A 24153-nucleotide genomic window follows, 5' to 3' on the forward strand; every position below is an offset into this window, starting at 1 on the left:
GTATGTACTCGTATGTACTACAAACACGAACGTAAAGAATCTACTTTATTTTTAAATAATGTACAAAAAATATTTCATCATAGGTAGGTAAGGTAGGTATTCAATTCATACAACAACATGATACTAAACAATGGGAGCAAGTACGCATATGTATACACAGACAGGGTGGACAGGCAAATTTGTGGACAAGTGTACATATACAAACTTACATGCAAATTGGTTTAGTGGGTGCCTAAACGGTCAGGTAGGTTAGATACCATATAAATATACTTACATTTTTTCGTCCAACGAATTTATGGCCCAAGTGCCATTTGAATATTTTCAAAATCCGCAGGCAGATAGGTAGGTAATTGATAAGAACACGAGAAGTTTGCTCGTGATCGGCGATGGGGGGATCATCGAAAGTTGGGCTTACAATTAGGTACATATTAATCGTCGTTGATGATCGGTTCTGTGTCGTCGTCATACAATGACGATAAATGCGATCTGACTTTCTTCTTGCTGATCGTTCCCCAATTAGTTTTTTCACCTTCGGACGACGATAGCAACACTAAATAAGGTGACGATGAATCGTTCAATTTGCTATTTCGTATTCCGTAACCAAAATATAATAGAAGTCCTGCAAGAAAAAAACGTTCGATAGGTAATACCTAACACAATGCGGACGCGCCAACACTCGCGCTCATTCGATGCAAGCAACAAAATATTAAAACGATGACTGTTGTACATTACGAGTATGTACATGTACATCTTATGCAGATTGGTATAGTGGATATACTCGTAGGTATGTACTATGTAATGCGGTAGGTACTTATTTATTTTTCCGTTAGGTACCTAATGCCATCCACAAGATGAAACGTATCCAAGTAAGAAAATTCAAGTTGGCCATCAATTCGACATTGCATAAAATACTCAGGGCTGGTAAATACGGCACTAGAGGAACTTTGAATTTCAAACCAGTTGTGTTCTGTTCGTGCGCTTCGATCACAATAATACCTACGGAAGTATACACATAGGCTATAGATACATACCTAGGTACTTTCTTTACGAGCTTAAAACAATGACAATGCCATGCCACTACAATTAGGTACCCATCTGTACTCGTCTATCTTACAATACCGAGTACATCATCGTGTTTTACTTACATAAAATCATTACGACGACGGCCACACTAACGTAGCTGATGATGAACCAGTCATCCATACTGGTGTAGGCAAACGCGTAAACATTGCTACAAAGCAATCCGCAAGCAAATATGTAAACAAACACGGCTGTTGAAACTGCTGATCCAGGTTTATAATTTCCCACCAAAGGTTTTAGACAGTAAAAACTTTTCTTCAATTTTCCACCAACGTACATCACATCGACATCCTATTTGTATTATTAGATTTAAAAAAAAAAAAAAAAAAAAAAAGGAAAAAAAACATTAATCAACGTGTTCATCATTAAATTGAGTTCTGCGCCAGGAGGAAAAGTTCGTCCGCTTGACAAACAATCTTCCGAAGTGAATTCGGCTTTTTAAAATGACTTGTTCTACGATGGAAGCTAACAATTCGGTAGGAATCACTGCGCGCGAGTTAATAATACATAACATACTTACGTGCATTGTTGCTAATTAATTACATACATATCTAGACCGGACTGAAATAGTCGCTCTTTTTTCAAACGAGTTCAAAAATCGAACTTATCAAGTTCTACTAAATATTTTCAAGTGCAATTTGCGCTGTTGGATTTATAATTCTATTATTCCACAACACGCGTGAATTTCAGCAAAGTTCAATTACATTTTAGACTATGTAATTGTAATTAGCAACAATCCTACTTCGCGTGAACAATTTTTAGCCTAACAAAAATGTTGTTAGGAAGAAGGCGTAGTAAAATAGATTAGATACCTACCTACGTCTTATTACTTACTTGAGAATGCATCACGTAACATCAGGATAAGTACCTATTTATAAGTACATTCAGTATCATACTGAGAAACATTTGTGAATATATCTTCTTTAAAAAAGCGAACAAAAATCAAGCTCAATTGGTGCTCGAGAAAACTAAATGAAAAAAAAATGACTTCATATGTAATAATATGTACCTAACTGAAAAAAGAAAAATTCCTAATTAAAAAACACGATCGATACCTATATCAAAAAAAAACTTACCTACTTTTAAAAAACTTGAACATGCGAAACGCTCACGAAATTACAGAAAAAGCATTCAGCAGAAATCAATGCCGCGTATTGACTACAGAAAATATCTACAAAACGATAAATAGGTACTCGAGTATGTAAACGAAAGATAATATCTAATGATAAAATGCACACAAAAAAATAAAAAAACAATCGGTACACACATAATTTTAAAAAAAAAAACAGAAAAAAGTAACATTTTCCGAAAATTTTATAAATAGGCAAATTGGAGTAAATGCTCCAGATGTACCAAAAGAACGATATGTACGAGTATAGGTACACCTATTTTATATATAAGCTTTTCTAGTTTTTTTGTGTACCCACGTTTGTTCTCTACCTAGACCTACCTATGATATATCTCAAGTCTGAATCGCGACTTGTACCGAGGTCCGAGAGCTTCCAGTTTCTATACTGCTTAATACCTACTTAGGAGACATATGTATGTATTTAAAGAGCGCGTACTTGGTTATTAGTGGTTTCTTCAACGTCTGCTGGCGGCGTTGAGCAGGTATTATCAACAGACAACGATGGTGTCGTATTGGCGCAAGCAGCAACGACCGAAGGTTTATATCGCAGAATAATAACGGAAGCGCTTACAATGGTGTAAGCTAATAATGTTCCGATTGACATGAATTCTACCAATTTTTCCAGATCAAAAAATAAAGCGATCAGCGCAGTGACGAAAGTGGATACCACCATGTTGAGAAGCGGTAACTAGGCAGATGGGCAAATTTTTATTGCGATAGTTAGATACGAGTAGAGTAGACGGATGATGATAGGATTACCTATTCCTATACCTACTGCTACGCGAGAAAATGTATACATATCTTACTTGCGTTCGTTTATCGATATTGGCGAAAAATTTGAATATTAAGCCGTCTTCGGCCATAGCATACAAACAACGAGGAAGAGAAAACAACGAGCCTAGTAACGAAGTGGTCATGCCGCATACCGCTCCGAGGATCACGATGTAGCTCACCCAATGTAAACCGACGCAAGAAAAAGCTTCCGGAAGAGCGGCATTGGGATTTATTTGCGAATACGGTACCATTAACGTGAGCGCCGCGCTAACAAGTACGTAAACTGTCGGATCAATTAAAAAATGCGTGTAAGAACTGGGTGTAAGTATAGCATATACCATATAGGTATAGCTATAATTTATCGATTACCAGTGGAATTAAGTAAACTCACTCGCGCTGACTACAGTCATCGCCAATATGGTAGCGATAGGAATAGATTTACAAGGTTCTTGCGCTTCCTCGCCCGAAGTGGCTATACAATCGAAACCGACGTAAGCGTAAAAACAAGTAGCTGCTCCCGAAATTACTCCCGATAGGCCGAACGGAAGAAAACCACCAGCGTCCGCCGATGACCAATTGTCTAGTTTACCATACGAAAAACCAACCGCGATCACCACTAGTATAACCGCCAAGTTAATCCCAGTCAGACAAGAATTGATTAGCGCCGAACATTTCACTCCGAGTCCTAAAAAAAAAAAAATAAAAAAAAACCAGTAGGTTAAAAATAACTTAAGTAGCAGCGGCGCAAGTTTGCGCACTTCAAACCTATAACGTATAACGTGCAGACCTAGAATTGTCGAATAGAGAATGCAAATGAAGAAGGAAAGCAAATCAGGATGTTTGGAAAAATATCCTTCGTAAAAATCGCCGAAAATAATTTTAGTAACGCCGCTAATTTGTCCATTCACCAAAGAATCCACGTATCCGCTCCACGCTCGAGCCACAGAAGCTGCACCTGAAATAATTTCACGCCAACAGCGAATTCACTCGTAAACGCATGTCGCATTTTTATTCGTCCGCTTAATGGTAATTGGTAGGTAGGCAGGTACCTATCATATGTTCCAGCACGATATTCCAACCAATAATGAAGGCCCAGAACTCTCCGATGCTTACGTAAGTGTAAACGTACGCGGAACCAGCTTTTGGAACTCTGGTGCCAAATTCTGCGTAGCATAAAGCGGCTAAAGTGGACGCGATGCCAGCCAACACGAATGAAAGCATTATACCCGGACCCGCCAAGTCTTTTGCAACCGTGCCTGTCAATACATATATACCAGCTCCAACCATATGTCCAACTCCTACATCACGAAAATAATGAAATTAAGTAGGTATACTTGTACAATCGAGTGATCACTGCGATCAGGTAAAACACCATCTTGAACGAAAATATGTACTTTTCAATAGGTACTGATGGCTGTATACGAGTAGATACATATACAGCTAGCTCTCACCTAATAAAGTGATATCGAATGTTGTTAAACATCGTTTTAATGGTGTTTCCAACTCGCAGCTGTCCATGCTGAGTCGTTTAGTGCGATTAAGTTTGAAACAAATGCCACTGAATACGTGACTCAAGATTTTGTGTCTCGAAGACGGCATATTGAAAACTTTTCGATACACGTCAGCGTTCAGTCAAATCTCGATAATACCACCAAAACGATGGTGTAGGTAAGCAGCCTGCGTAACGCATATACATATGTAATTAGGTAATTGGGCACTGTATACTTAACATATGGTTTTTAATTAGGGTATTTAAAATGATTACTTACCTAATACTAGAACAGTGCCTATTAGATTCTTGAAAAATGTCAAAAAATATCTTAATACTCGTACCCACCTACCCTACGCTCGGAGTGATTATTGACACCTCAACAAGGTGCTCAAATTATTTAACATGCTTCGAAATCGAAAGAAACAGGGCGAATATAAATTTCCATTTCTTCCCGAATGAAAGCAAGAGGCGCAAAGCAAGACTGCAGCACAGTAACAACGCAACTTGTGTACCTACTTTTGTTTTGATAGTAGTGGAAAGCTGAAATCTTTTGAAACTTTTGTGAAATAAAAACTCGACGTCGAAGTAGGGCAAAGGGCCAAAGGCATTACGCAGCTTTGAGCTTGGTGGTTCACTGGTTGGGGGTGGTTCGGTGGTAGTTTCAATTTGGTAGGGTGAAAGTCACAGATCACAGATAGGGTGCGGAGCCACTGTATTCGTAATTTCGGTTCTTCTTTTCGTATACCTATCCGACGTATCCGTAGTTCCGTACACCATACACCATACTTTTATTCTATCTAGACAATGTACCTATTCGTATTCAAATTCATGATTTGTAATTGTAATCTGCGTATATTGCATCAAGGATTTACAATAATTTAAATTAAAAATTAACGAATAAAATAAAAGTATCTACTTTTAATCAATCATACAAACTCAATAACGTACCTCTACGGCTCTGCCTTCAGTTCCTGCTCAATCACAATCACATCACAACACAAATGTATGTATTGCAATTTGCAACGTGAATTTCAGTTTTCACTGTTCATTGTTCAACACTTCCTATTATTCTTATGTCCCGAATCATCCGAATCGAATTTGAGGTTTAAGTGTAGGTATCTGTGTAGTGTGTAGTACCATGTACCATACCATGTACTATGTAGCCTATCAGCCTATATGCCTAGTGCCTACCCGAGCTTGAGCCACTATGGTCTATGAGGGCATTCAGGGCCAAAAAGGCCTCGACCTCGCCTGAACCAGTAATGTAAGCCTAACGCAGCCTTTATGGAGGATAAGGCAAATTAGGTATACCTATGTATGTTTATGCATTATGCAATATGCAGGTAATTGGTATTTCATTTTGGTAAGATAAAAGCATGAGGCAAAGGCGAATAAGCCTATAGGTTTAGGTTAGGTACTAGGTAGTAGCATTACTGCATTACAGATTTATGAGCTATATTCAAAATAATTACAAGAACAAAACGTCCCAACTCCCAACTGGCTAACTCCCAAGTCCTTAACGATAACAATAACAATTAACAACAAATAAAAAATATGCTGCGTAAGCGTGAAAATGGTCATGGTCTTCTGGGTTTCACCTTCTTCTGCTCTTCTTCTCCATCCAATCACCATTCCTGACCGTAACCGTATCCAACCAAGAACCAATGAACCAAATAATGAAATAACGCAAAGCAAAAATGAAAAAAAACCTAGCGAAGTAGCGATACGTCAAGGAACGTAACGAAACTCGAAAGACTCGAAAGTAACGAAACAAAATACAAATCGTGTGACGAGACAAATCTGGCAACGATGTGTGTAATTTGTTTTGAATTTTTTGCTAAACAAAAAATTAAAAATTCCCTTTTCGCTAGACTTCGCTCATCGCTCTAGTTATCAAGAAGATGGTCCAAATTTGATGAAATCGATGAACTGAAGTAAAAGGATTTGTCGCTGAGTAATTGAATTAATATTTGTGAATTCTAATCCGCACTGTAAAGCTGAAAATCCGGTTCAAATTTCATATATTCACTATAATTTGAATGATGAATCGAGATGCATCAGTAGCATCGCATCTTTCTATAAAACTACGATCATAGAGGCTGAGGCTGTGCTGTTGAAGATGGTAGTATAAGTTGGATATCATCTGTTGTTGTTCCTCAGATCCGAATTGCAGCGTTTGCGATGTGAGGTTAGTGCTTGACGAGTGTAAATTTTCATATTTTCTTCAATCGCATTATGTAATCTAGTTATAATATGTACATCGACGCTTATGATGCCTAATTTTGTAGTCATCTCTTCTAGGTTCTAGGTAATAAAGTGCTGCGTCATTTCAGAGTGCAAAATTTACACTTCTCAACACATTTTTCTCGAGTATTAGACCAGTGGCATTATCCGTGCGAAGAAAATGAGTAAAACGCCAAAGTTTGGAGTAACGGGATTTTCACTTCAACGAAGTGCCGCTACTTCTACTCGATCCGCCGCTTTACCTCCGCCTCCGAATTCTGCATTCAGTAAACAGGGATATTCTACGTTAAATTCGATCAATCATAACGCAATCACCGCAGCATGGGGCATTCCTAAAAAAAGAACGAAAACGGAAGAAGAGTGAGTCGAGTTAATTTTACTCTCTTACTTGAACGTCTACGAAAGTTGTAGATGAAATTTAAATTTCTATCGTCGATTAGGTACTTCGAAGAAGACGACGAAACAGATAGTACCAACTTGGAATATATTCCCGCTCCCGGCAGTCCAACTGGTAAGCATTCGGCCAATAATGAATCAGGCGAAGACGAAGACCCGTTGGATGCCTTTATGGCTGGTATTGAAAAACAGGTAATTTATGACGTTTGTTATTTTGATTTTCCGCTGCTATCGACGTTCGACGCGTATGTGCGAGCGTGTCGAGTCGATTTATGTAATGTTCGAAAACGAGTACAACGGGCGCATCTATAATGTTCTCTCAAAATAAGGCGATGTAGGCGTACCTATCTGTTTGGATTTTTTATTTTTTCAATCGTCATCGTCGGATAATTTCAGGTGAAAAAAGAAGCGGCCAAAACCAGTAAAAGTGTCGAAGGCGAGGAGGAAAAAAGTCGTAATATTAGGGACGACATCGAAGGCGAAGATGTCGAAGAATCTTACTATCGGTAAAGTACCTTTTCGTAATTAGGAATATACTCGTATTCCCGCTAGCCGTCGTCGCCTGTAACGTCGCGAGTGTTACTGTTATGAAACGATTTTAGGTACATGGAGGAAAATCCTAGAGCTGGACTTCAAGAGGACGAATCAGATAACGAAATAGAATATGACGAGGATGGCAATCCTATTGCGCCGAAAAAAAGCAAGGTACGAAGAAAAGTTTCGTGTTTTCTGAAAATTGAAAAACTACCAGACCTAATGAAAAAATCACGATTAAAATTCAGATCATAGATCCGTTGCCTCCTGTTGACCATTCCACCATCAGCTACCAACCATTCGAGAAAAATTTTTACGCGGTGCACGAAGAAATTGCTCGTTTGAGTAAGGAACAGGTGAAAACGTTGAGAGAAACTTTGGGGATCAAAGTTACCGGACCGGATCCACCAAATCCCGTCACTTCTTTCGCGCATTTCGGCTTCGACGAACCGTTGATGAAGATTATTCGAAAATCGGAATATAGTCAACCTACGCCGATTCAGGCGCAAGCGGTACCTGCTGCGTTGTGTGGCCGCGACGTCTTAGGTTCGACATCGACTCGTTTTTGCCGCGATCCATTTCACCTACCTACCTATCTAGCGCGTATTTATACGAGTATAATTTTTTTCAGGTATCGCCAAGACCGGAAGCGGTAAAACAGCGGCTTTCATATGGCCCATGCTAGTGCACATTATGGATCAGAGAGAATTACAGGTTGGAGACGGGCCTATTGGCCTAATATTAGCTCCTACGCGCGAATTATCTCAACAGGTGATCAAGCTGCGCTTGTACAATTGTACATAGTACATACTACTAAATAAATACGCTATTATCATTATGAAAAGCGTGTAACTGACTCGGATGCATTTTTTTCCTCCTGTAGATTTATGCGGAAGCGAAACGTTTCGGCAAAGTGTACAATATAAACGTCATATGTTGTTACGGCGGTGGTTCTAAATGGGAGCAATCTAAAAGCTTGGAAAGCGGAGCAGAAATTGTGGTAGCAACTCCTGGTCGAATCATCGACTTGGTTAAAATGAAAGCTACTAATTTGACCAGAATTACATTTCTGGTGTTGGACGAAGCAGACCGAATGTTTGACATGGGATTTGGTATTTTTTTTTTTTTTTTTTTTTTTTGATTTTTTCTTCCAATTTGTAAATTTTTTGAATTTGCGTAATCTCGGACGGCCGTTTATTTTTCTGCAGAACCGCAAGTACGCTCGATATGTAATCACACCAGACCGGACAGGCAAACATTACTGTTCTCAGCGACGTTCAAGAAACGCGTGGAAAAATTGGCTCGCGACGTTCTCACCGATCCTATTCGAATTGTGCAAGGAGATGTGGGCGAAGCGAATGCCGACGTCACGCAAATTGTCTGCGTTATGAATCAAGCCGCCAAATTGCCGTGGTTGCAACGTAATTTCGTATTCTTCCTATCAATCGGATCTGTACTGATTTTTGTCACGCGAAAGGTACGAAGGTTTCTTTAGATTTTCAAGATACCTATTCCTATATCTACCTGCTACGTATTTACGTTTACGTATGGCTGATTTTAGCTGCAAGCTGAAGAACTCGCCAATACGCTCACCGTGAAAGAATACGACGTATTACTCTTGCACGGCGATATGGATCAAACCGAGAGAAACAAAGTTATAACCAAATTCAAGAAACAAGAAGTGAACATTTTAATCGCCACCGATGTTGCCGGTTAGTTGGCTTTTTGTGTTAGCCTCGTTGCCCTTGGTAATCGGCCGAATTTGTGATTGTTATTTTTGCAAAAATGAATTACAGCTCGCGGTTTGGACATTTCTCACATTAAGACTGTAGTGAATTACGACGTTGCTCGCGATATCGACACGCATACGCATCGTATCGGGCGGACAGGTTCGTCTCAGTACCTACCTCTATTTTACGTACGTAAATTCGCTTTCTGGCGTATGTTTTCCGATTTGTGAGTTGCGCGTCGTTTTCAGGTCGAGCCGGTGAAAAGGGAACGGCTTACACGTTAATCACTGAAAAAGATAAAGATTTCGCCGGACATTTGGTGAGGAATTTAGAGAGTGTCAATCAAGAAGTTCCTAGCGCTTTGATGGATCTTGCCATGCAGGTAGTCGCCCGTACCTAGTTATAATTGGAAAATTAAAGTCCGACGCAATCGCGCTGTTGCGATAATTTTTTCGTATTCTTTTTAGAACGCCTGGTTTCGTAAAAGCCGATTCAAAACAGGCAAAGGAAAATCACTGACTATGGGTGGCGCTGGATTGGGATATCGTGAACGACCTGGGCGATCGACGCAAGATGTAAGCGTATTTCGAAATTGATTTAATATTTTTTTTAAAAATGTACTTGGAAGTCGTTTTCGTCAATTCGATGAACGCACAGCCATTGCCATTGTACTTGTAATCGATGTTGTAATAATTTGCAGTGTTCGGTTTTATCGGGTATCGAAGGCGTTGTACCTGCGTCGCAAAAATCCGGTCCCGGCTCGGAACGTCTTGCCGCTTTGAAAGCGGCTTTCAAAACGCAGTACCAGAGTCAGGTATGTATTAGTGTAAGCAGATTCGTTTGTGATCGAAAATTATTGTACCCGCCGGCAAAAAATGAATGTTGACCGTTTTCTCGATTAGTTTACTGCCAGCGAGGATCACACGTGGGAACAAACTCGTAATAAAGTGCAATTTGGTGTGCAATTTGTCAAGCCCGCTGAAGTGGCGAGCGCTTCGACTTCGACTTCGACTTCATCCGCTGCGCAAAGTAGCGCAGACCAGTCCAATTCGTCGAATACGGCGGCTGATCGTAAACAAAAGCGAAAAAGTCGGTGGGATTCTAGTTGATGTCGCTCGAATTGAGCATTAAATAGAATTAGGAACGTATGTACAAAAATGTCATCATTGCTTCTACTTTCAATCTTCTTGTTTGAAAATTTTGTGAAATAAAAATTACTCCGTGCTGTCTTTTTTGGAGTATTAGTATTATTCATTTCAACTCGATTTCTCTTTCTAACCTCCTCAGCTGTGATGAAATTTCGCACACCATGAAATCATCGTTACGAGTACTTTCAAGTTTCAAACGTTGCTCTAGATTCACCAGAGAATCTATTGCGCAAGAAGCCGAGTATGTACTATGTACTATTATCGTATTTATCAGTTCGTGAGCCAATATGCTTTTCAGTTTCACGATTTAGTTTCACTTTTCCAACACTGATTTTACAATAAACGAAACTGAATAACACCCAACTTACGTCTTTTTATTTCAAAGGAAAGAGTTCAACAAAACAGATAAATTCACATTTCAAACACGTTCTCAGGATGGTACAAGAAGCTACGTGGGTAATTCTGCAGACATGGCGTTCTATACGTCACATCATTGTTCGCAACGCTTCTGCTACGCTTCCATTATTTTCAGTATGTTGCACGGGTTGTTTCCATTAAATCGCCGTCCGCGTTATATTGTACTAACATCAAATGAGAAACAAAAAAAAAAAAAAAAAAAAAACCTATCAACAATTTTAAATAAGGATTACGAATGTAGGAATCTCGCCGCTTAGAATGTAAAATGTATATCGTTTAATTAATGCACACCGTGATTTTCAGAAAGTACGTATTTAAAAATAATGCATTTTACAAATTAATTTCAAGGGTACAAAGGTACCTTCTCGTAAAAATGAATATTATACGTAACATGAAAAAAATGAACATTTAATGGCGACTTGAAATTTAATAAAAATAGAACGTTTAAAATTTGTTTCACTTTTTTCTACTTGTATAGAGAAAATTCTACATGAAAACCCCACTCATAAATTAAAAACAAACGTACATACATATACATGCACACAATACAATAAAGAGAAAAATTAAGATAAAATAAACGAGAAATATGATAAACGAAAGAAAAAAAAAACTTTGTAGCAGTGACAAACAAAATGAACCTAATAATGGGTTTTCTTTTTCATAAAAAGATATAATAATAGCAACACGAACAACGCCATAGGAAAAGTTGCTTTCATCTGAAAAGCAGAGAAAAAATAATATATTTAACGTAAATTTACAGATAAAAAAAATGATGATACGGCATAATGAGGGGAACGAACCGAATTCAACCGAGTACTTATCTCTTGACAGTGTTCGTATCAGCGGACAAATCCGCGCTTTGGTATTTAGGTTTACCCCACGTGAACGGTATATATCGGTACTTTATCATATGCTGTAAAACAATGTAGAAAACACGCGATATGTAGATATGTAGTATTGAAAAAAGTTGAAAAACTCGTGAAATCGTTACGACTCGACAATCACCTTTATTTGTCGCTTCATAGTCAAGCAGAACAAGACGATGAAGTACAGTAGCAAAATAGGCCAAAAAACTGGTATATCGAACACTTCGAACCAAGTAAGAAATGTTGCGAATGCCGTGGATCTCATCACCGCCCACCAACATTTGAATTCCGGTACCCGTCGAATGAAGGGGCGAAATTCTTCGTCTTGTCTGGTCGGCAATCCTGGCATTTGATCTTCTAAAGGACAACAGACCAGAATTTCAAAAAAACTGACGACGCGAATTTTGACAATATGAATAGTAACCCGTTACAATGTACGACACGAACCTTCGAAATCTTCTGAAAACGCCGGATCGATCTTGGGTGAAAGAAATCCGATCAATAAATTCAAATGATATATTCCCAACGCGTACGTAACAATATACCAACCCTAGAATCGAATGCGCGTAATACGATTAACGATTAATGTTTTCCCCTTTTCGTTACCTTCGCTGTAATAAAAAACTAGTTGTAAAATACCTGCGATACGAAGACTCTAATTAAAAAAGTCAGTATAAAAAAAGCAGCACACAGCCATCTTGCGAATGTGTATGGCGTGATATCATCTAAAAATTTCTGCTGTCTCTGAAAATTTAATGAAAATCAACGGTAATTCGAGCGTACAAACACGAGTGCGAGTTTACTAGAAAACCGCATACTGCATAATTTACCTGCGATATTCTCTCCAAAAAAATAAACGACCTATCCGAAGTACTCATCTTGTTATACGTATTCGTTGGAATGACTACCGTATGATTACCACAGCATCGTTATTTTCCCAATATATTCGTCAATCAGGAGAGTGGGTTGAAAATGAAAACTGTTCGGATGATCTGCAAAAGACAAGTTCAGCTAATTTGAGTCGAGGAAATCGATACTCGCGTTGCACGTAAAACCGAACCACTCGACAGATACTGATCATTCAAAGAGCATTTTACATTAAACTTCCTGCAAAAGAATAAACGGATAATAATCGTTGAACAGTATCAGTATCTTCAAATATATTGATTCGAGGTTCGGACGACATTCGCTATCGCACAAAAGTGAATTAGTTGCTTTTTCCATGCAAACTAACGTTCGAAAGTTGAATAAAACCAAATACTATAAACTATTTCTTTTACAACGAATAAATAAAAAATCAGCGACGGATTTCAATAATGTACCTGTGCAATATCTCCTATCACTTTTCAGCGGTGCAACTCAAAATGGAAAATGAGGGAAATCACAACACTTGGCATCACAAGTTTAACTGACTTGAAAATAGCTGATTTTCACGAAAAACTCATAAAAGACCATGAATTTTCGATGCTTGAAATAGAAAGATGATCATGAATCAATAACATCTAACGAATATACATCTAAAAGTGAATTGCGAATACAAGAATTATTACAAATTACAAAAGTACCAACTCATAGACTTTTCTTTCGACATTATTTCTATTCGCCGTTCTCAAACCGAATAATCAACCATGATCAGACCATAACAACATATAACAAAAATCTCCCAACCCCCACGGCACACCACAAACCGCATGGCGCATACCGGTATACGGTACGGCATCTCATCTCACGCCTTCGGCCGTACCGTTAAGGAACGTTCCCTAGGCTAGTACCGTTAGTACCGTTACCGTTACACAAAACTAAGACACTTCAAACAGCTCACGGAAACGAAACAAAATCGATACGCAAACGCAATCCGCATCAGCCGCAGGAACCGTAACGATACCGCATACCGCAACAGACCAACGGGCAACGGTGTAAAAAATCTTGGCTTCTCTAGGCTTCTCTTTCCCCTTTCCCTTCGACCAACTTTACTTTACCGCCAATCACCGTCAATTCAATCACGATCACGTCATTTTATTTATCACCTTCCGATTCGGATGGATTGATAACTTTGACTTTTGGAGTCTTGAATTTAAATTTGTTCGAGTATATTTTTTATTAATAATTATCATCTGCAAATTGTGACGTTTTAATTCAAATTTAAATTAGTATCGAAGACTATGCTAAATGGTACGATGTAGTTAATGTGATATACATTATAAACGCTAGTCAGTTTTGGGTGCATACAATTTCTGATTAAAATTTTCTAATGCAAATTGCAGTTGTTTAGTAGTTTTTTCTTTATTTAATAACCTCTTCTTGTCTGAAATGTACGTAAACTTTTTTCTATTCTATGTTTCTCGAGTGTTGAATGTGTATCGTGATTTTTTTCAAAACGAACAAGCATTTTTGTATGTAACTTATGTATGTGTAGGTGTACTCATTTATTAACGAATGTCGAATACGTTCGTTTCATACCTAGGATTGATTGTTGATTGTTCGTGCTTGATTTATTTTCAAGTTTTCATTTCGTGCGATTATACTATGTTTTTGTTATTTAGTTTTTTCGTCGTTCTTTTTGTCGTACGCTTTATTTGAAATTAATGTTGCGTATTAATTTTTAAATCGAATGTTTATAGATCATGCCGAAACGAAGAAGTAACGAAAATTCAAAAAATCAGAATGGAAATGATATTTCTTCTACAACAGATGCAAATGTTAGCAAAACGGAGGATGTAAAACCCGTCACAACTGTTATATGCCAGGTTATAATTCAATTTTTCGTATTTCCGAGTTACTCAATTTCTACAGAAGAGCGTTTTTCCCAAGGCTATCGAATTCATGTTTTTCGAAAATGAGATCTCTTCTTGAAATCAGAACAATGTACTTACTTACGTATTGTCCTTCATCACTTGGCTTGTGCCATGATTATTGTGACCTCTTAAACCCTTAAAACTTGAATTTTCATGTCACGAAACGAAAGACTGTACAGTTTTTCGTATCAACGGTTAAAATTTGATCGATGCGTTGAAAAAAGCTCTTCAGTGGCATATTATACTCGTAATGTAGTTGGTGGTTAGTATGGTCCGCGTTGCACTGAAATGTCGTTTTATATGTAATTGAATTTCAATACCTACGGAATATTGAGATGAGAATGTATCCTGCTCTAAATCAGTATCGCGACTTGGCGAGAATCGATCGCTTTTCATTTTCGTATTACTACCTATATAGGTGGTATTGAAAATGTCATCCTTCTAAAATGAATCCTAGCCCCTAGGTAGCGTCACTTTGTTTTAGGTGCTATTATTAAATATTCAAAGTTGTTTTAAATCCGCAGAAAACGAGCGTTTTTCTCTCAGTGTCGACGTTTGGAGACCATGTGTACTACTGTACTTTGAAATTGTTCTCATTACCGGGTATTTTATTTTGCGGGTACTTTCTTGCGGAAGGCCAACTGGTTTTTTTTTCGTGATTGTGGTTTTTTCTTCGTTTTATGTTCACGGTCGTGTAACGCGATATGAAGTACTAACGATAGTTCTTGCTCTGTTACATCAAAACAGTCGTAAATTTTTCGTAACAGCGTTGCTTGCGAGTTCCTGGCTCCTGGCTGCTGGGTAGGTATCGGATGAACTGAGGTTAAGCCAGTATCTAAGAATTTAACCAAGCACTACTACCACCGGGTCGGTTTACTGCGTATCTGTCTAAGCTATTTTGCAAAATTCAAGATAGGTACCGCACAAGGTCGCTGTGTATTGGCAAATTTTCTCTATGAATTATTAGATTCCCGAATGATGGCCCGGAAAAATAATTTGGACTGTGTACTCGACCATTGAGACCTTGGGAAGTTGCCATCGAATTTCACATGTTGAGGTCTGATGATAGAAATGCCGAAAATTCAGTTCCAGTCTAAGAAATGCGGGCAAGATGATCAGTGAAAACCACCCCGCAAATCAAATATCTACATATAACGCGTTGCATGGCATACGAATACATTTACACGTACGGACCATTATTTATTACGCACAATGTTCATTGTGTGTATGTGTCACTGTGTAGTGTGTCTGTACAAACAACCAACCCAAGTCAAAAGGTGATTGTACTCGATTGCATTTCCGACTACCAGTACCTCTACCTATCCAATATCCGTATTATGAATTACACTGCCATTGCCAATTCGACCCTACTACCATACGTACAAGTATCTCGATTATTATCCTTTCTTTTACCGCCGTACTCGTGCTTTTTCAATGCTAGCTGAGCTTGTTTACGTGCCCTACAAATATACTCGTACACCTCGTATGTAAATATTTAACATAATTATTCATTAAGTAAGCTAGCGAGTGTATTTTGTTATCAAAATTTTGCCAAATTTTATATGTTAGTCACGTAGCGTTGCGTTGCGTCGCGTCGGTGGCGTCGCGGACGCCACTCGCTATTCTTTCACAATCACACGTCACTTTTGTTTAAAATAAAATTGTAAACGAATACCTACGTCATTATGACGAACCCGCGAATCCGAAGCTGTCAAATTATCGAAAGCGACGAGCTATTGGCCAATTTGAACATAGGCGAACCATAGGTATAATTTGGTTATTAAAATACGTATTAATGAAATGTCGAATCCTAGAAACGATCGATTATTGATTTCATCGCCTCTTCCATAGAGTTATCGATATGGGTATCGTTGAATTCGATCAGTGATTTTGTATTTTGTTTCCCATATTCAGACGCTGATCAAGCCGGCTCCCTTCAGCGACGAAGAAGACGCTATACGCGAACGAGATGCATGCAATTACTGCGAACGCGTAGCTTACGAAGACGCAGTTTCTGGAAATGGTAAATATTACAAAAGTACATAACGTACGCTGAAAAAAAAAAAAAAAAAAAAAAAAAAAAAAAAAAGGAAGAATTAGGTTTAGGTAGGTTCTTTGACTGAAAGTTGAACGAGACAAATAATCTGGAAAACAACGATTTTAATGATAATGACTTTGACGACTGAATTCGATCCAAATCTACGGACTTTTTTCAATTTGCCGGAAAAAAGCGTTCGCAGTTGCATTTTCCATTTCTATACTATTGCAGTATTTTGTTCACAGTTAGAAGGAAGGTAAGAGTCTATGCGGATGGAATATACGATGTTTTCCACGAAGGCCACGGACGCCAACTCATGCAAGCAAAAAACTTGTTTCCGAACGTTTATTTAATTGTCGGAGGTAAAATAAAAATGCGCAATTTTCTAGTTTAAAAGAGTTGGCCGAAGTGCAATTCGTTCTTTATTCGCAGTTTGCAACGATGCTCTGACTCACGAGAAAAAAGGCCGCACCGTCATGATGGACGAAGAACGATACGAAGCGGTTCGGCATTGCCGGTATGTCGACGAAATTGTACGCGACGCGCCTTGGGAAATTGACGACGATTTTCTCGAGAAACATAAAGTAAGCGACAAAATGAAACTAACAAGACAGTAACAACATTCGAAGCGACGCGACGCGTATTCCTACGTGTTCCTTTGTTCTTACTGTAAATTTGTATACGATCGCGTATTTATTGTCTGCGTTCAAATTTCAGATTGATTTCGTAGCTCACGATGAGATACCTTACGAAAGCGATCAAAGCGACGACGTGTACGCGAAGCTAAAAGAAAAAGGCATGTTTGTTGCCACAAAACGAACCGAAGGTATCTCCACGTCCGATATCGTTGCTCGAATCGTTCGCGATTATGATATTTACGTGCGTAGAAATCTAGCTCGCGGCTATAGCGCCAAAGAATTAAATGTTTCTTTTTTAAAGGCGAGTCAAAAGTGATGATGCATGTTGCGATTTCGCCACTACCTACGTTATTTTATACCTACTTTCATTTTTCCTCTTGTAGGAGAAAAAATTCAGATTCCAAAATAAAATGGAACAACTGAAGGATCGAAGTAAACGGGTGATAGAAAATGTCGAGGAAAAACGAATGGATATGATAAGAAAATGGGAGGAGAAATCGAGGGATTTTATCGATACTTTTTTATTGCTATTCGGAAGAGATGGCCGTTTGGTAAAGTATTCATTATTATTTCTACGGTTTGCGCAGTCGTAAAAACTATCAACGACCATGATTTTTTTCTTACTTTCTTTCAGTCTCACATTTGGAATGAAAGTAAAGGTAGACTTATGCAAGCATTTTCTCCGCCTTCTAGTCCCATCAATACTAGAGAAAGTAGTCCTTCTTCATCTGTTTGCAGCGACGAAGAAAGCAGGTAAGAAACCGTCGTATAATATGTATATGTAGATGTACTGCTCATATAGGCGTATTACATATGTACGACCGTGACTCGTGACAATATTCGTCCGATTCAGACTAAAATTGTTTATAAATATTGTCGTCTGCTACGATTTGTTTTAATGCGTCGGTAAGCATATAATATGCGTGGCTAGTCTGGTACACGTAGTCGAATGTTTGTCATATTATTCTGCGACGCACGCTGGCGCACCAACGAGTATAAAATTACGTCAGAAATTTGTTTACGTACTTCGCCTTGGCGTGGGAGAGGCGAATATTGGGTAGTTAATTGTTGAGTGGTGCTGTCTGGATCGCGCCGTGATGCGCAATTAATCGACTTCCTGTTCCTGATAAACAACAAAAATATTGGTTAGTTTCAGGCCGCCACCGTCCAAGTCGTTGAAATTGAGTCACGGGGCCATGCTTGAAATGTCCAACGGCTGCTTAGAATATTCCGAAGATGAAGATGAGGATGATGAAGATTTCGTGGATGCGGGTGATAGTCGTGCGAAGGAATCGCTTAAAAAAGACTCGTCAGTTTCTTCGAATGATGCTGCATTGACGAAGGAATGACAATAAAACATTTTTTTTGAATACAATTCGTTGATTCGATTACTCGGTATTTGAGATACATACAAAGAAAGAATAGTAAATTATTTTACCTATAATTTTCGTTATATATTCGTGTTTTTACATAATTTACATTGTTTGAATATTATTCAAATTATCTTGTTGAATTTGTTTACTTTTTCTTTTCATTATTACTATCGTCATTATTACTTCTATTATTATTACAATACCTACGTTTACTTGTTATTTTCATTTCGAAGGAGCAACCTTACTTTTGAAACATGGATCGAACCTTCGAGTACGACGAAAACCAAGTACAAATTTCGATGAAACGATCGATAGGTGTGCTATTGCTAACTGAAAAAGAGAAACTAAGCAACGCGGATATAAAACGACATTCGGTATATTTTCAAATTATAGCATCTACGCCCGTTGCCCGTAAATAAAAATATTTGAAAAATCAAATTTCTTAAGAAAAAGAAAGACTGAATTCAACAAAGAATAAAGAAACAAAATACACGGAAATCACATAATGCGAGTATCATTTTAAAAAACCGCAACGATCCTTGTGAGAAGCGAGATCTTCTTCTAGTTTGAGAGAACTGCCGATAGTTTCATTAAGTTTAATGCCAATGGAACACGCCAACTGCGAGAAAAAATTGAGTAATTTACAAGAAAATTGACCATTTGTGAAAACACGTATAATTTGTTAGCGTTAATTTTACCTTGACCGCTTCACAAATGGCTTTTTGATGAAAACTACCTTCGCCGATTTTAACAATTCCCGTTAATAAACCTTTTTCGGTTACAGATACAACAATACTGCCCGAGCTACACGCTTCTTCTTCTACGGTAGGATCAACAATTAGAAATTCACCAATCTGTAACGAAACAAAAATCACACATTAGCGACTTATGTTGAGCAAATGCGTTTTAGAATTACGAGTACATTCGAATGCAATTCCGACGATGTGAATTCACTCTGTAAAACTGAAGGTAGAACAAAAAAAATCAAATTTCTAATAGCTAAGGATTTGTGGAATCACAGCGAGAGCGAATAGAGAGACAGCCCTGGTTACACTTCTCTCAAAGGTAGGATAAAAAGTAATAATTATTACGCGCACGTACTTTACATAGAGTAACTAGACAAGGAGCTTTCGAGACGTCGATTTTCCAACAATCGAACAGATCGTCGGAAAGTTGAAGATCCACATTCGCGCCGTCTATGTACTTCCCCGTTACGCGAGGTATTCTGAGATTATGAAGCGCCGCTTTGACTGCTAACGAAACTGCATCGTATAAATTACCTAAACAGACACGAGCGTAGTGTTGAAAGCGTTCGGCACATATCTACATAACCGATTCGGTGATTCGTAATCCATAAGAGATACATATTACATACCACCGCATTCTAGAATCAAAATATCAACGTAAAGTTTCCAGCAACTAAACTCGGGAACGATGCATAGTTCTTCCAGGGGAAGAATATTATAAGATTTCAACAGGGTGCTGCAAATTTCATTGGCTAAATCTTCTCCTCCTCTACCTTCGAATGCGGGTGTTGCGTTTGCTGAACTGAAGAAGAAAAAAATATTCTAGTTGTACGTGAGATGGCTCAACGCATACGCATACGCATACGTAAATATTTACGAACGGACGGTAATCAAATCTAATACCTTACCAGTCGACGAAAAATTCGATTTTTCCCATATTCGGCGATTCCGCGAGGGGTACATCGATTTCAGTTTTTACTCCGACTAATATATCGGTGTTGGCCAGGCGCAGTCTAGCAGATCCGTTTGCGTGAGTTACGACATCTGTTTCCAACTCCATAGGACGATAGTCGCTTCTCTTTCTTCCATCGCATCTTAAATTAACCTTTATTAAAAAAATTCGTGTTAGACTGACAAATTTCACGTTGTTTTGTAAAATTTTCTCCGCCACCAACCTCTACACCATCCCAAATGAACGTTCTCTCCGCATCGCTCAGAAACACCGGATACATTGCACAAATTAATATTGAAGATACTTCCAAGCAACTGAGAAGAAAAATTCGGGTTTTGTCAAATAATATGTTAAATTTATCTTCTGAAATGACTTTTTGTTCTCAAAATTTTCTGAATTTTCAAACTCCACACTCCACCGGTGGAATCCGTGGAAAATTTAAAATTGATAAGAACAAACACCTGCGCAGCGTTAGTGACCGGGTCGTTGAAAGACAAACACAAACAATATTAATAATTTACGTTTTCGTCGCGTAAAGCGTGCACAGTCGCTCACGCTCACGTTTCCTGTGTTTTGCGGAAGCGTACCGCGGCAAACCGCGGGGATATCGATGCAACACAGCTGATTATTATCAAAAGCAGCTCACGCCGAGATGATAAGAATTTCGGTTTCCTTCAGAATCCATTCGACATTTTCGAATTTTCTATGCGTTGCGTTGAGTTTTTCTTTTTTCGAATGAATTCCACTTCATTCTGGACATTCTCATCAGTTTTATTGGAATACATTAGGATAGTTAATTCATTACCCCAACGTTCGTTGTCAGACAAACAATGTAGAATTGTAGAATGTATGAGATGAATGAAACATTTTTGGCAATTTAGCTGCCGGTAGAGTCTTACAGCTACAGCGGAGGTTCACATTACATCATCTTGAAGAAGAAAAACGGCGGTATGTATATCAATATTGGAGAGGCGGATACGCTTCGTATCGGATTATAATTATTCGTGTTAAATCATTCGATCTAAAGGAAAAATGGTTCGGGATTTGGCGATGCGTCGAGTGTCTTCGTACGCTTTCAAGAAAATGATTGCCAATTCTGTACGATCGTTATCATTTCAAATAAATAAGTCAACATTCTCGCGACGAGTTTGTTCGCATCAAAGTACAGAATTTCCAGAAGACCCCCCTTGGAGAATTATGTTTTTCGGTTCCGATGATTTTGCCGTAAAAAGTTTACAAGCTTTATACTCGAAATTGTAAGTAGATACGATGAAAAATTCGTCATTTATAACATCAGAATCATATGCAAGAGTAAAGTAGGCTGTACGATAACGTAACGCGACGTGTAAATGAGACTAACAGTAATACGCTTATCGTTTGAATTACAGACAAACTGAAACATTAATTAGCAGATTGGATGTTACCACTACAAACGCCGTTGACTGGAAGAACGAAAAAAATAAGGTTTACCGTTTCGCCGAATCTAATAAACTCAAAATACATCCGTGGCCGATTGATGCGGAGTGTGTTCGGAATAAGTTTGACTTGGGCGTTGTAGTTTCATTTGGGTATCTAATTCCGAAGAGTATTATAGAATCATTTCCATTGTACGTTTCGCCGTGAAGAATCGCTTATGTAAAGACGAATTTGCGAATTAATTGTTCTACAGTATTGTCTTTAATTGTAGAGGCGTTCTAAATGTACACGGTAGTCTATTACCAAAATGGAGGGGAGCAGCTCCAATTGTTCACGCTATATTGAACGGTGATTCGACTACAGGAGTAACAATCATGAAAATCAAACCAGACAAGTAATTCTGCTCTGCATTCTCGTTTTATTAGATAATAGATGGTACATTGCGGTAGCACTTTGTAGTTATTTATCTATTCAGCGATGGTACATGTACGTATTCACTTAGTTCGAACGATGCGTCCGTTAATTAGGTTTGATACCGGCGATATAGTGAGACAGTACAGTGTGCCTATTAAAACTGATGAGACAGCAGCCGAGCTTACTAATCGCTTAGCTATTCTTGGAGCGCAGTTATTGATGGAATGTATCAGAAATTTGCCTCGATCTGTCTTAATGACGGTGCCACAGCCGGAGGATTCCGCTACTTATGGTAAGTCGTTATATTTGAGTACATATTTAATCATACTTTTGTCACGAATTTTTTTTAATGTTTGAAAATTATCTAATGTAGCGAAAAAAATTGTTCCTGAAATGGCCGACGTCGATTGGAACAATAAATCTGCTCAAGAAATTTACAATCAGTATAGAGCATTATCTCATTTATTTCCTCTGAAAACTCGCTGGTTCGATATGACCGTAAAGCTTTTAGATGTATCTGTCGATGAAATAGAAATATTCAATCCAAAAAATCAAAAAGTTATTAAAAATATGCGAACGAAAGAAAATGTTTTCCCTGGAATTGTGGAGTTCAGTCGCAAACGAGCGCTTCTTCGAGTGCAATGTAAAGACGGCAAATGGGTATGCGTTCGCGAAATAATTGTCAGCGGTAAGAAATCATTGTCAGCGAGTGAATTTTACAATGGTTATATGAGTAAGGTTGAAAATTCAATGGACAGAAGATTTACCGACGATCTGAAATGAGAGCCATTTTTTACCCGAAGAATCGTTCATTTTAAATGCTTGTAGAATGGGGCTGACAACGTACTCGATACTCGAAATATTTCAATACAGAATAATGTAATAGTACACGATGGCGATGATTGCATCGTGCTTTTATTGATCATTGATGAAATGATACATGCGTAAAAGATGTTACGTTTTTATTGAAGTTTGTTAGAGTTACGAAATCAATAAATTTTACTCAACCAATTAATTACCAATTTATAGTATTTTACTTTACGGCATAGTTTCTCTTGAGGATGAGCTCCTTGGTCCGTTTTCTCAAAATTCATGACTTGAGCCAGTTGAGCCCATCATTATTTTCTGTTTTTTCGTTTTGCCCTGACTGCAGGGAGCAGGGAAAACTAGGGGAAAACGGGACCAGCTGCTGGTTTATGGTTGGCAGCAGCTATGGGATCTTGAATTTTTTCAAGGTGACTTTAGAAGCTCAAGTCCAGAAAACGAAGACATTTTTTAAAAAATCATGAATTTTGAATATTTATTTTTCATTTTCAAATTTTCATGATTCATAATTATTTTTGAAAGAAAAGAAATAGCCAATAGGTAAGTTACAGATTCGGGTACGATCCTTTCGCTCACGCATGCCATCATGTCACGGACGGACGGATAACTGCGGATAACCGTTACTTTGTTTTGTTACGATGCCGCGGTACCAGCGGTACACGCATTTAAGCATTCGGCGTCAACGAACATGTGTTGCACTCTGGCGGTGAAATGCATGAAACACATGTTATCATGCTGAAAGGGGGACATTTCCATACTCACGCACGCTTACACACGCGCACACACGACTTGTCGAGATGCGAATGAATGCGATTCTCTGCAAAAAGTCCCCCTTTCAGCAAGTCGATGGTGGCGCCGCCACGAGATGTTAACGCCGAATTCCCTACATCGTTTCAGCAACGCGTACATGCGCGCGCACGCGTATATAAGTAGTTTTCGTTTTCGTCGTTGTTCCGCTGCTTCTATAGCGTTCGAAAACGAGTTCTAGCAACCAGCAGCGATGGCGGTGTGGCAGGACAGAAGGCTTAGTAATCGGAAGGTCCAGAGTTCGATCCCCGCTCAATTCCAAATTTTTGAAAATTTTTTTTTACCATAAATTTTTTTTCAAGTGTATTTTATTAATATTATTTTTATTTTTCGAATAGT

General features: G+C 38.4%; 6 protein-coding genes across 14 annotated transcripts; 3 read left to right on the forward strand and 3 right to left on the reverse strand.

The window, feature by feature from the left end:
- Positions 1–28: 28 nt before the first annotated feature.
- Positions 29–5274, reverse strand: LOC135833832 (cationic amino acid transporter 4). Of its 2 annotated transcripts, XM_065347621.1 has the most exons (10): positions 4753–5273; positions 4435–4660; positions 4033–4281; positions 3771–3938; positions 3375–3668; positions 3016–3266; positions 2646–2897; positions 1146–1371; positions 835–996; positions 29–619 (listed from the first exon to the last, which is right to left on the reverse strand). In XM_065347621.1, exons 2-10 carry the CDS (start codon positions 4580–4582, stop codon positions 429–431), a joined length of 1941 nt encoding a protein of 646 aa, XP_065203693.1. In that variant the 5' UTR covers positions 4583–4660; positions 4753–5273; the 3' UTR covers positions 29–428. The 2 variants fall into 2 exon arrangements, with proteins under 2 accessions (XP_065203693.1, XP_065203694.1); XM_065347622.1 differs by lacking the exon at positions 2646–2897 and having other exon boundaries at positions 4753–5274.
- Positions 5275–6333: 1059 nt separating this feature from the next.
- On the forward strand, positions 6334–11304 carry LOC135833830 (ATP-dependent RNA helicase DDX42). 3 transcript variants are annotated; one of them, XM_065347614.1, is made up of 16 exons: positions 6334–6663; positions 6777–7079; positions 7160–7307; positions 7512–7621; positions 7718–7820; positions 7898–8195; positions 8281–8420; positions 8533–8761; positions 8858–9126; positions 9211–9361; positions 9446–9538; positions 9628–9761; positions 9847–9954; positions 10080–10193; positions 10282–10524; positions 10667–11304. In XM_065347614.1, the coding sequence occupies exons 2-15, from the start codon at positions 6880–6882 to the stop codon at positions 10486–10488; spliced, it is 2304 nt and encodes a 767-aa protein (XP_065203686.1). In that variant the 5' UTR covers positions 6334–6663; positions 6777–6879; the 3' UTR covers positions 10489–10524; positions 10667–11304. The 3 variants fall into 3 exon arrangements, with proteins under 3 accessions (XP_065203686.1, XP_065203688.1, XP_065203685.1); XM_065347616.1 differs by lacking the exon at positions 10667–11304 and having other exon boundaries at positions 6764–7079; positions 10282–10608; XM_065347613.1 differs by lacking the exon at positions 10667–11304 and having other exon boundaries at positions 10282–10608.
- LOC135833843 (protein RER1) lies at positions 10881–13418 on the reverse strand. 2 transcript variants are annotated; one of them, XM_065347641.1, is made up of 7 exons: positions 13133–13418; positions 12641–12802; positions 12450–12554; positions 12258–12360; positions 11950–12167; positions 11745–11857; positions 10881–11660 (listed from the first exon to the last, which is right to left on the reverse strand). In XM_065347641.1, exons 2-6 carry the CDS (start codon positions 12686–12688, stop codon positions 11762–11764), a joined length of 570 nt encoding a protein of 189 aa, XP_065203713.1. In that variant the 5' UTR covers positions 12689–12802; positions 13133–13418; the 3' UTR covers positions 10881–11660; positions 11745–11761. The 2 variants fall into 2 exon arrangements, with proteins under 2 accessions (XP_065203713.1, XP_065203714.1); XM_065347642.1 differs by having other exon boundaries at positions 12641–12917.
- Positions 13419–13821: 403 nt separating this feature from the next.
- Positions 13822–18866, forward strand: LOC135833838 (choline-phosphate cytidylyltransferase A-like). Of its 5 annotated transcripts, none has more exons than XM_065347632.1 (9): positions 13822–13982; positions 14432–14557; positions 16520–16628; positions 16889–17005; positions 17076–17227; positions 17361–17582; positions 17665–17832; positions 17916–18034; positions 18432–18866. In XM_065347632.1, exons 1-9 carry the CDS (start codon positions 13980–13982, stop codon positions 18628–18630), a joined length of 1215 nt encoding a protein of 404 aa, XP_065203704.1. In that variant the 5' UTR covers positions 13822–13979; the 3' UTR covers positions 18631–18866. The 5 variants fall into 5 exon arrangements, with proteins under 5 accessions (XP_065203704.1, XP_065203707.1, XP_065203705.1 ...); XM_065347635.1 differs by having other exon boundaries at positions 18438–18866; XM_065347633.1 differs by having other exon boundaries at positions 13824–14122.
- Positions 18867–19014: 148 nt separating this feature from the next.
- Rrp42 (exosome complex component Rrp42) lies at positions 19015–20772 on the reverse strand. The gene is made up of 6 exons (XM_065347639.1): positions 20576–20772; positions 20309–20505; positions 20030–20202; positions 19756–19934; positions 19353–19508; positions 19015–19273 (listed from the first exon to the last, which is right to left on the reverse strand). Exons 1-6 carry the CDS (start codon positions 20630–20632, stop codon positions 19169–19171), a joined length of 867 nt encoding a protein of 288 aa, XP_065203711.1. The 5' UTR covers positions 20633–20772; the 3' UTR covers positions 19015–19168.
- Positions 20773–20794: 22 nt separating this feature from the next.
- On the forward strand, positions 20795–23197 carry LOC135833839 (methionyl-tRNA formyltransferase, mitochondrial). The gene is made up of 6 exons (XM_065347637.1): positions 20795–21300; positions 21380–21608; positions 21741–21959; positions 22040–22162; positions 22296–22474; positions 22556–23197. Exons 2-6 carry the CDS (start codon positions 21385–21387, stop codon positions 22963–22965), a joined length of 1155 nt encoding a protein of 384 aa, XP_065203709.1. The 5' UTR covers positions 20795–21300; positions 21380–21384; the 3' UTR covers positions 22966–23197.
- Positions 23198–24153: the final 956 nt, after the last annotated feature.

Source organism: Planococcus citri, chromosome 2 (assembly GCF_950023065.1).
Source record: "Planococcus citri chromosome 2, ihPlaCitr1.1, whole genome shotgun sequence".
Taxonomy (NCBI): Eukaryota; Metazoa; Arthropoda; class Insecta; order Hemiptera; family Pseudococcidae; genus Planococcus; species Planococcus citri.